This window comes from Oxyura jamaicensis, chromosome 5 (assembly GCF_011077185.1).
Source record: "Oxyura jamaicensis isolate SHBP4307 breed ruddy duck chromosome 5, BPBGC_Ojam_1.0, whole genome shotgun sequence".
NCBI lineage: Eukaryota > Metazoa > Chordata > Aves > Anseriformes > Anatidae > Oxyura > Oxyura jamaicensis.
The window spans coordinates 28974292-28985260 of record NC_048897.1 but is presented as its reverse complement, the minus strand read 5'-3'; the positions used below and the strand labels follow the sequence as shown (position 1 = coordinate 28985260).

Here is a 10969-nt window from a genome sequence, read left to right as displayed (position 1 = left end):
ACCGGGACCTGGGGCGGCATGGTGGGAGCGGGACCGGGACCGGGACCGGGCCGGGGCCGCGGGCTGAGGAAGGGAGCCGGGAGCTGGGAACCGGGAATGGGGCTGGGGAGGAGAACGGGGCCTTAGGGTGGAACCGGGAACCGGGGCTGGGGGTCGGGGGCTGAGGAGGGGAAGCGAGGACAGGGAACGGGGACCGGGGATCCCGGCAAGCGCCGCTGCCCGTCGTCGTGCCCCCGCAGGAGCTGGAGGCGATGAGCCGGTACACCAGCCCGGTGAACCCGGCCGTGTTCCCGCACCTCACCGTGGTGCTGCTGGCCATCGGCATGTTCTTCACCGCCTGGTTCTTCGTGTATCCTGCGGGACCGGGGACGGGGACCGGGGACGGGGTTGGTGGTGCCTCACTGTGCCCCCGTTGTCGCCTTAACCCCCGGCCGGCAGCTATGAGGTGACCTCCACCAAGTACACGCGGGACATCTACAAGGAGCTGCTGATCTCGCTGGTGGCCTCGCTCTTCATGGGCTTCGGCGTCCTGTTCCTGCTGCTGTGGGTCGGTATCTACGTGTGAGGCCGCCCGGCGCCGCCCCGACGGCTGTAAGCTGCCCGAGACCTTCGTGCTGTGCGTGATGTCTGCATGCAGGGGGTGCCTGGAGACCTGCCCCCAGGGCAGCTGCTCTGTACAAGACCCAGATTTCTTTGGGGGCAGATTTAGGGCATGTAAAGAGCCAGGCCCTGATCTCAGCCTCCGCAGGGCAGCCCTGGGGTTTAAGCAGTGCAGCTGCCTCGCAGCACGTGCCTCTGCCGCTGCTTTTCCTCCATCAGCTGCGCTTCTGCCAGCACTGAGCTGCAACACAGCCACTGGTGGAGAGGGGTCCTGTGCCCTCCAGGGCAGAACTGGTGTTATCCCAGTTTGAGGCAGCGAGGAAGCACGCTCGCTGTGCGCACTCCTCTGCTCATGGCGTGTTTCTGACCCAGCAGCATCTGGTGGGGGATCAGCCCCCACACCGTGCGGGGCTTTCTCTGTGCTCACACAGCCCTGGCAGGCTGTGGTTTGAGCGGCTGCAGCAGTGCCCAAGGCTGCTCTGGGTAAAGCTGTCTCACCTCCTTCCTCTCTCCTTTGGTTCTAGGTGGGAGTTCCTGCAGAAGCTCTTTTTATATTTCTTTTACACTTCTACAAGGAAGCCTGTGTCAGGCATGGACTGTGCTCCTGTCAGGTGACTGCTGCCAGCACAACAAACCAAACCTGAATAAAGCTGGCTTCGTGATGTACCTGCCTTTGGACTTGCGGTTTGTCTTTCAGATGCTTTTCACCTGGCTCTTTGAAACAGCCTTGGTTTCTGCACAAAATCCATGAGCCTTGGGATGGTCCCTGTATGGCACCTGAAATTCCAGCAGCCGTCTCTTGGCTGATTTCAGCAGCTGGAGCAGCTGTTTTGTAAGGAATTGAGCACAGTTTGTATTTGCTTCTAGGCTATCGAACACACAATTGGAATTGAGCTGGACTTCCTACTGCAGAGTATAGTTAATGCTGTGAAACTGCAGCTGGTGGTGTGTGACGCATCCCTGGTGTCAAGCTTAGGCAGCTTGACAGTGGCTTTCTTTGGCAGTGGAGTTCCTGGGCCGCAGCGAGTGCGGGAAGCCAGGGGAAGCAGCTGTCAGACATGGGCAGATTTCAGTGGTGAGAGGGTGTTATCGTGGGGAATTCACCAGCACTGTGCTGTGGCCCCAAGAGGCTGGGTCACTGATGTTACAAGATCAGAAAGGTGCTGCACAAAGACAGGTTACTTGCTTTCAGCAGCATGAGGAAGGTAAGGAACGGAGGCCTTCTCTCCAAAAAGTCAGCTTTTCTTTGCTAGGTCGGTGTACTTACCTTCGGGCTGTGCAGGAGGAGCCTAAATTTCTAGTCCAGCTTTCAGAGCAATTAGAGTTCGAAGTTGGAAATTGAACAGGTACTGTACAGATTTAAAGCCCTGACTTCCTATTTGGTAAAGAAGCTTTCCCTCTGCAAGTGCTCTCGGACGCCTCTGGGTCTGGACTTGGCCTTTGAGGCATGAGCCGTGACCTGACATCTGGTCAAAAGCGTGCTGCGTAGCAGGGAGCAGCCACAGCCTGCAGTTGTCCTCACCCAACCTGGGCACGTCGAAGCTCACGCCGAGCAGGTGGCACTGGGGTTCCTCGGTCTTGTGACATGACTACTGACCCGAAAGGCTGTTTTTTCATAGCAGGGGAGGAACACAGCCAGGAGCCGTCCTTGGATACAAAGCGGTATTTATATATTTATTTATATGGGCATATTTACCTCGAGCATAAAACAAAGTCTAAATAAGCCAAACAAAAAAGTGGGGGATCCGGAGACTCAGCACTCAAATTCGGCAAAATATAAATATAAATCAGAAAGAAAGGAGGGAAACCACGCCTGTTTCCCACAAATAAAAACCGATAATCAATAATACCTGCTAAGAAGGCAATTCTACAAACTTGCTGGCAATATACAGTGATTAAAGCTGTGACAGCAACATTTAAACCAAACAAATTAGTGCTTTACTTTTTTTTTTTTCTTAATTCTTGCAGTGGTGGCATAGTCTCTATTTACAGGCTTTAAGCTCTAACAGTAGGACAGAATGTTTGTGAATTTGCTTTTGAAACAAACTCCGAAACAGCCAAACTTTGGCAAGTGGCCTCGTATCCACGCTCGTCTTCCTTCCTGCCAAGAATGTCTAGAGAGATGAAGCATCTTGTTTCCAGCCGAAGAGAGGGTTTTCCCCAGGCTGGAAGGCTGGAGACAGTGGCTCAGAGCTCCCTCCGTCTCATGCAGGGAAAGGCCTGATTGTTAACTCTCCTGTTACTGATTGGGGTTGGGGAACACGGCTGTAGTTACCGCTGGGTGGGGCGGGAACCTCTAGGGGCAGTCTGTGCAAACAGCTGGTTCTGTGGGCTTAGCAGCAATCCTGTGACCCTTTCAACACTACAATACCCCTCCGAGCTCGTTCCTGCCTTGCTGTCAGGCTGCTGTGCAGCTGCCCGTGGAACTGGTGTATGATTTGTGATGTACTTTAAGACAGAAGATAGGGTTTTCAGCAACATAAGATGCCGAAGATGGCATTCGGAATCTGATACTGTGGATTGCTGTCAGCCCGTGTGTTTTTCTGCTGTAAAACAGCTGTATGGGGGCTCAGACCACCCGTTGCATGTTAGGTATTGCCTCCCCTCATTTATTGAGCTAACTGGCCACTGTTTTTGAGGCACGCAGCATTCAGTACACGCAGGGGAAACCACCGTTCCCTTGTACAGTCCTGTTAGCAGAAAAAGGCACTAGAGATGTTCCCATAGCCCTTAGGCACTTGGTTCGCTGGGGCCCTCATAAACCCCATGGCTAAGCATTGCAGGGACACCTGAGAGACTCCATCTCCTCCTGGGCCACCGCTGCTAGCGTTTCCAGTGATTGATTGCTTCCTTCCCCCTCGGAGCAGCTTCCCCCGCAGCAGGGGAGAAGCACGCCTGGCTCTCGGCTGCCCTCAGCCGTGACCATCAGTGAGGGGGGTCGGTGGTGGGGATTGCAGGCAGCGCTTTCAGCTCTGGCCCTCACGGCACCGCCCGTTGCCTCTGCGGGGGCTGAGAAAGAGCACGGGCATTGAGGCCCGTTCGGCAGTAAGGGAAAACAGTGGCTGGGTGTGAGAAGGCTATCTCTCCACTGAGCAGACCTTGAGGCGCACAGGGCATCGCTGGCCTCAGTAAGGACTTGCCAGCCTGGGCCACTGATTGCCAACTGGAGAGTACAAGCTGCCAAAAAAGCAACTTCACAGGTTAAGGCTTGGCAAAAATGCTTCGGGCAGGTGAAGAGAAGAGCATCGAGCATCCTCTCTGGAGCACTACGTTGGAGGGTTTCCCTACCAGCTGCAGGCAGCAGAAAATCCTGCTGGAAATGGAGCTGACCTGTTTGTGCGTAGGTACTCCCACACCTTTGGACCTCTTGCTCTCTCTCCAAGCTCCCCACAGCGGGGCAGAAGGCCTCCGTGAGCTTCATTCCCGCTTGGCTGTCTGGCATCCCCTGCTCACCCTCCGTTTCCTGGCTGCCCAGGCTTCAGTGCATTTTAGTAGCTGGAGGGCATCACCACTGCAGTTCGCTGTTTGCTGCCCACAGGCACGGCATGGGAATGAAGACCTGACCTCAAATCTGCCCTGCAAATAAAAGGCCAGGTCCTCTGGAGGCAGGGACACAAACCTCCAGTGATGCTGCAAGAAGGGCAAGGCTATGGCTGCTCTGCTGGGACAAACTCAGAAGGGAGCTCTGAAGCAGGTGACAGGAGATAAAACTGCTCCCCAGGCTGGGGAGGGAAGGCAGGGTAGGGTCCCACGAGGTGCACGCAGGAACCATCTCTCTATCGGCTAAAACATCTTGGCAGCTTCTTTCTCCGGAGCAGCCGAGCCAGCTGGTGGTGGCAGAGGGATTGCTGCATCCACCTCCACTGACAGGAACAAAATGCAGCAGCCAGAGCCTGCTGCAGTTCCCCAAAAACAGGTTTGAGCTGCCTGTGTCCAGTGATGGGACCGCAAGGGCCAAGGTTGCTCTTCTCTGAAGCCAGCTTTAGTTTCCTTCAGGACTGAGGAGTGGTGTTTCCCCCTCACCACCCTTCCACAGCAGTGGCTGCTGCTTCCTTAGAAAAATGAGTCACGGCTGTATGGACCCGGTGGTGGCTCAGCCTCCAGGAGTGCAGAGGGCTCCTTCTTCAGCGAGAGGGGCTGGGGCAGGACGCATGAGCGCTGGTCACTCTGACACGTCCTGGCACCGCTGTAGCAGTCAAGCTTTAACGTGGAGCTTAGCAGTGGCCCCCTTTGGTTTCCTATGTGAGACACACATAGCTCAACAGCGACAGAATTAAGAGACCCATTTTTATACGGCTTTAAAAAAAAAATCAGTAGTTTAGCAAGTTAAGAACTTGTAACAGTAAAGATACCCAAAGTACACTCAACATCACTGCTTTCTGAGAACGGTGACAGCGAGGACCCACAGTCACTGCTGTCTCCTCCTTAGTGGCAGAAAATCAGCCTCTTTTTGCCAGTGCCTGGCAGAGATCCATTAGCCTGGTGGTGCAGTGAGATCACACCGTGCACCCCCAGCGACCCAGCCTGGCTCTGCAGCATGAGCTGGGCGTTGCTGGTGGTTGTTCTCAGCACATCTGGGTGGAGGGGCTGCGTTGACTCAAGAGCCGACTGGGCAGCTCCACATGCACTGCGAGAGGCCACGCGCTGCTGGCAAATGAAGGAAACAGGTCCCCATGACACTTAACACAGGTGGCTTGGGGGAATTTTTCTCCCATGGGTTGATGGCAAGCGTCCCCACGTGTGGTTTGGCCTGGGCACAGCCTCAGCAGCATCTTCAGTGGGGTTCTTACATTTATCCATCCAGACCTGGATACGGTGACAGAGTACAGTGAGGAGAGGGGGACAGGCAGGGCAAACGTGGAAGCTGCACCTTCTCTTGCTGTCCGCAGAGAATGGTCTGTTCAGGGGTCCTGGGGTCTCCAGGGGTCTGTGGAGGGGGGCTGCAGGGGATGGCCCTGGGCCAACTAGAAGGAACAGCAACTCCAGTGTACGACTTCCAGTACGTCCAGGCACAGCCTTCCTTTCCAGGTGAAACTCCAGCGTTTCCCTCCTGGAAAGGGCTCCAGTGTTGAGCAATTCCAGTGTTGCGGGGAACTGACGTGGCACATCTGGGACCACTGGGCCAGTACAGGATGGAGCTCCCATCCGTGCTCTGGGATGCGGCAGACCTGTCCACATTCAGTCCAGTGTAATGCTTTCAAATCCAGTGTCACAGGGGGCAGGAGAAGCAATGGGAGACACACGCGTCCCCATAAGGGATGGAGAGGTGTTCGGGGCAGTGTGGGGTGGCAGGAGTTGGTGCTAGGTGAGCCCAGGAGACACTGCAGGGCTGGTTGTGTTTCTGTGGCTTAGGTCCTATGTTCTGTGTGTGCTGTGCTTCGGTGTCTGCATCACCAGCCACAACCAAACCAGCTCCACGCCTGAAGCAGGTGATGGGGGTAAGGTGGGGCTGGGGGCTATTGGAGGAGGGTGTACGGGAGTCTCCCCAGTGTCACCAGTCCCGCTCCTCTCTCCAACCAGAGGGCTCTGGTGCTGCCAGCACTCACTCACAGAGCCAGTAAAACTGAAAATAATAGTCAGTGAAAAGGTGTCCCATCTGTTCGGGAGTAGTGCTGCAGTTGGCTCGGCCCTAGGTGAGAAAGCAAGACAAAGAGCTTATAGACAGAGGCAGGATGCATGCTGCAAGGGGGTGGGGGGAATTGTGCCTGAACTATGTGCTGGCACAGACAAAGATCGTAATCCGTTCTAGGCCTGTGTGTGAGCAGCTGGCTCTATCCCCATGTGTGGGTAGTCACTTGTTCCCTCCCACCCCCGAATTACATCTACTACTTTGGAAGGGAACAGCCATGATGGAGAGGGCTGTGGAAGGCTCTCCACAGAACGTGGACACTACACCTGTGCCATAATGATGCCACGTTCCCATTGCTCTCTTTCCCCTTAGCCCTGGACAAGAGGAAAGGCAAAGCAGCTGCTGTACTCACAGGCTGTGCTACTCTGAAGTGGTAGGTGAACTCCCTGAAAGACATCATCACAAGCGGCCAACGGTGCGTTGTTTCCTGGGGAAGAAAACAGAAGGGGAGGGATGAGACCAGGGCTGAGCATCCCGGGATGTCCTCCTAGGGCAGACTAGCAAGGAAATGCACATCCCCCTTCTGTCAAGTGACCCTACAGCTGTCTCTGGAGCCGAAGCAGCACCTCCAAGATCAGCAATAGAGCTGGATTAAGAGTGGGGCAAGGAGGCACTTAGACATTTTAGCCAGCTCCACAGGCATCAAAAGCACTGAGCACTATGTGATCAGCTGGTATAGGGATGTCTGAGGCACATTTACAGTAGTCAGTGCAGAGTACAGCTATCAGAGCACAAAGTCCCTTCAGCAACTCTTGCACTGCCCTAGCCAGACTGCTATAGTCCCTTCTGGAGGTATCTGTGTTGTGTTGAGGTGACACTTCATGAGCGTGGATCCGCACCTGTGTGTCCGTGGCATTGGTGGAGCTGTCTGTGCTCACGGCATCCTGGCAGGGGTCACTGGAGACAAGGCCACAAAGGGAGATGGTCAACGTGGAAGAGGAGCTAGGGAGACAAGATGTGGTGAGACCCTGTAAGGCACCAGCCTCTGCTGTCTCTTACCCAGGCTGGGCAACAGACACCGCAGTGACATGGCATGGTATCCTGCTGACTTCAAGGGTACAAAAACACCAAAGAAAGCACCGGGCCCACTCACTTCATCTCCAGGGTCAGGTTGGTGTTCACTGCTGTGAGCTGGCTGACAGGGATGCGGTAGGTGAAGTTCCCAGTCCTAGGGAGACAGAGAGTGGTTAGACCTGATTGCAGTATTGCAGCTGGCTGTGAGATGGCTGGGACAGGACACAAAGTCTCTGTTGGGCTGGGACTTCAGAGGGAAGGGCTTCCCAGGCTAGTTCCCAAGGGCGAACTCATCATCAAATGCAGTCTTCCTGCACTCTGGGTGAAGGAGCAGGGCTGGACCCCAAGCCCCAGCTCCTCTGTCCAAGGAGCGGCAACGGCTGCCTCTGGGTGATGGTAGGAAAAGGCCCAAAGCTCCAGGAGCTGCCCACCCACTTCTGGAGCTCCCCGAGATGCCACCAATGTGCCAGCAGCTAGCCCAGCTTTGCTCACCTGCATGCGTTGCTGGCTGTGCAGTACTGGGACTGGATGGCCATGTCGATCTCCAGGATCCGGATGGAGTGCAGCACTGGGCTTGGCCCTGCAGGTGGGAGATGGGCAATGTAGGAATGGCAAAGGGATGGCAGCTGGGGCAGCCTGGGTGAGGAGAGCTGGAAGGGCTCAGAGCCGGGCAGTGAGACTGTCTTTCCGCATCCCCTTGCCATCAGGGAGAAGGGTCGCACTGCTGCAACACTGCGCTAACAGCACGTCCAGCCACGGAGAGCCAGGAGCAGGGCTGCCTCAGGCTCTGCCAGCAGCTGGGCAGCAAACTCCTTTCCCTCTGCTACCAACATGACTGAACCTGTCCGTTTCTTCCTCTAAATCTAATTTGGAAAAGGCTGAGTGGTGGGGCTATGAAGGGAGTTGCCGTAACGGCAGCCTCAGAAGGGAACCAAGGGAGTAACACGACCAGACAGCGTAGGGCAGCAGGGAGAGGAAGCCCAGGGCTCGAGGTTGAACCTGGCTGCACTGGAAGAGCTGAGGGCAATCAAGCTACAGCCCAGGGACACAGTGAGGGACCCAGACAATGGAGGATACCCCAGGAGGCTGCCCAGGGGTACGGTGCTGCTGTGGGGATGGAAGAGGAGAGAGCCCACCTACCATCCGTGCTGGGATCCTCTGTGTGGGGCCACTCGCTCACCGGCTGGTTGACGCTGCGCTGCTGCCGGGCCTGCCCCAGCGGGGAGTTGCTGCGGGAGAGCGAGAGGTTGGAGATGTACTTGGATTTGCCCTGGAGGTGGGTGAAGGGGGAGGAGGGGCTGGCACTGGGGCTGCCGAAGCTCTGAGACCTGTCAGGCGTCTTTGGCCACTTGGTGTAGGAGGTCGCTTTTCCGGTGACGCCCCTGGATTTGGCTTTGATATTTGTCACTGGCAGGAGTGAGGTCTGACTTTGGTCTGCGAAGGAAAGGGAGAGAGGTTGCGCTGAGAGGCAGAGGCTGGCAGCATTCCTGCCTCCAAGGCCAGTGCAGAGAGAAGGGCTGTCAGCTCTGGGCTCGTCCTGTCCCAGCGTCACCTCCGGCATTACACCCCAATGTGTAACAGCCTCTGTGCGTGGAGGGAACAGTGCAAAATCCTCGCAGCATAGGGAAGCTGTGACAGGCTGTGGGAACAAAGAGCGGGCAGCGCACTGCCCTCGCATAGGGCAGTATTTAAGGCATGACTCTGGGGCTGTTACAGCTCTGCTCTGACTGCCTGAGGTGCTGTTGCTCCTACAATGGTGATGAAGAAAGAGAGTTTGCAAAAGCCCTGCTTGGGCAGCCAAGAGGCAGCACAGCTCCTGGCCTTGCAAAACCCTGCTCAAAGCAAACACAGGACTGAGGCCAGACTGCAAGGTATGGCTGCTCGGGCACGCTGGCCAACCTGGCGTAGCCTCTCATGGCCCTGTCCTGGCCAAGCTCCAGACCTTCCAGTCCCCACTTACCCTGGCAGTGTGATCAGGGATGTACAAAACCACACGGCATGGGCAGCAAAGGCTGTGCAGCCTGGCAGTCCCACTTTGCCCCCCGGCTGCCTGCTGGAGCAGGTCTCAGCCCCTCCAGGCAGCGGGCGTGGAGGAAACCGGGCACCTTGCAGAGGCTGCATGTCATTTTCATAAGGTACAGAGGTAGATGAGAAACCAGGTGAGGGATCTGAGGTGACACAGTGGTGGGACAGACAGCACAGAATTGTCTCAGCACCTCCTGCTGGGCTGGTACTTACCTGTCCTGTTAGTGGCATGAGTAGGGCTGGTCTCAGAGAGGGCAATGGGGGAGACGTTGGTGGGAGCAGCAGAGCAGCACATGGAGAAACAAGGTGGGTTGAAGCACGCTAGCACACTGTGACCGGGTGAACTGCTGAGCAAGTCAAGCATGTTTGCTGTGACTACAGGGCAAAGAGGAGAGAGACTTGGAATAAGCCAAGGGAAGGAGCATCACATGTTGTCAGCATCCCGTCCATGAAACCACGGCCCCAGGACCTCCCAGCATGAAGACAGCTCCCTGCCAGTGAGCCCGTGACATGGAGGTACAGCTGTGACCATCACCCAGCACCACAACCCCTGTGTGTCTCTGTGCCCCCTGCCATGCTGTGACCTACCGTGCTGTGTGGGGGTCTTGCTACTGGCTCTGTCTGATGCAGCTGTGGATCGCACCATCTGTGTTTTATCAAAGTTTTGGCTTGCCCTGAAATGTAGGAAAACACGAGTGAAAACCTCTACTGCAGGGAACCATGGTGTCACTTGTACATGAAGAGAGAAGCAGCTGTAGCAGTGAGTGGGTCAATGGGACCAGGTACACAGAGCAAGAGCAGGCATAGAGTGCAGTGGTGAGGAGCAGTAAAGAATGGAGTGCTCTGGGAAAGGAAAGCAAGGCAGGAGAGAGGCACACAAGCCACAAAGACAGCTAGGAGAGCTAGAAAATGTCACAAAAGGTGGTGTGGCTGTCCCATGGCACGGAGAAGCCTAATCTAGTTCAGAGGACACGAGCAATGCTCCCTTGGTGCTCACTGTGGAAAAGACTACTCAGTGAATTTACTTTCTAATAGTGATCTCAGGGGTGGATTTACATGCCTGAGTCAGATGTGAGATGATTCCTCACTTTGTTTTTGTTTGTTTGTTTGTTTTGTTTTGTTTTAGAAATACACACAATCCCACCTAGATTTGTCCTACTCAATTTCAGGCATTTCACTGACGCTGAGGAAGCCACAGGCACCTCATGTGGGTGGTGGGGCAAATGTGAAAAATGAGGAACCACTGGCTGGTGCTGTTGTTCTCCCCTTTTCATTATTTCTAGGCACCAGCTACTGCCTGTGGAGAGATGGGATAAACACAGCCTCTTGCCTTCACAGACTGCAGCTGTCCAATGGGCAGAGATTCCTACTCAGTTCCTAACAAAGAAATTAAAGATTTCACCTGTCCAATCCCTCCTCAGTTCAGTTTTCTCTGTCCCACATTTTGTTTGTCCTGAAACAATGTCCTACCTGTCCCATTAGCATTGCTCAAGGTTTATCAAAGATAAATGCAGCCTTTGTTCATTTAGAGAAACCCGAATACCGCCGTCACCTGCAAGACTTACCTTATTACATATAATCCTTTTTTTAGTTAAAGGAGACACAATGGTGGTCTCCTGGAGGACACGTGGACACCAGCCTCTGGAGCCAACCTTTATCTCAGCTGAAGATCTACCTCTATCCCTCGAGGTCCTCCACTGC

The 10969-nt window shown here is 55.2% G+C and overlaps 2 protein-coding genes across 5 annotated transcripts in view; one reads left to right on the top strand and one right to left on the bottom strand.

Annotated features, from left to right (window-relative positions):
- Positions 1 to 1271, top strand: part of TMEM258 (transmembrane protein 258) — a 1380-nt gene extending 109 nt beyond the window's left edge. Inside the window, exons 2-4 of the mRNA XM_035326704.1 lie at positions 240 to 349; positions 439 to 591; positions 1125 to 1271. Coding sequence (XP_035182595.1) covers positions 240 to 349; positions 439 to 565 — 237 coding nt within the window. The 3' untranslated portion in view covers positions 566 to 591; positions 1125 to 1271. The remainder of the gene's footprint in view (positions 1 to 239; positions 350 to 438; positions 592 to 1124) is intronic.
- Positions 1272 to 2248: 977 nt separating this feature from the next.
- Positions 2249 to 10969, bottom strand: part of MYRF (myelin regulatory factor) — a 61861-nt gene continuing 53140 nt past the window's right edge. For 3 of the 4 annotated variants that reach the window (XM_035326600.1, XM_035326601.1, XM_035326603.1), the window contains 8 exons: positions 9857 to 9942; positions 9482 to 9643; positions 8384 to 8677; positions 7736 to 7823; positions 7323 to 7397; positions 7069 to 7171; positions 6582 to 6656; positions 2249 to 6229 (listed from right to left, as the gene is read on the bottom strand). In XM_035326600.1, the coding sequence (XP_035182491.1) occupies positions 6143 to 6229; positions 6582 to 6656; positions 7069 to 7171; positions 7323 to 7397; positions 7736 to 7823; positions 8384 to 8677; positions 9482 to 9643; positions 9857 to 9942 (970 nt within the window). In that variant the 3' untranslated portion in view covers positions 2249 to 6142. The remainder of the gene's footprint in view (positions 6230 to 6581; positions 6657 to 7068; positions 7172 to 7322; positions 7398 to 7735; positions 7824 to 8383; positions 8678 to 9481; positions 9644 to 9856; positions 9943 to 10969) is intronic. The other variant, XM_035326602.1, reaches the window with a different exon arrangement.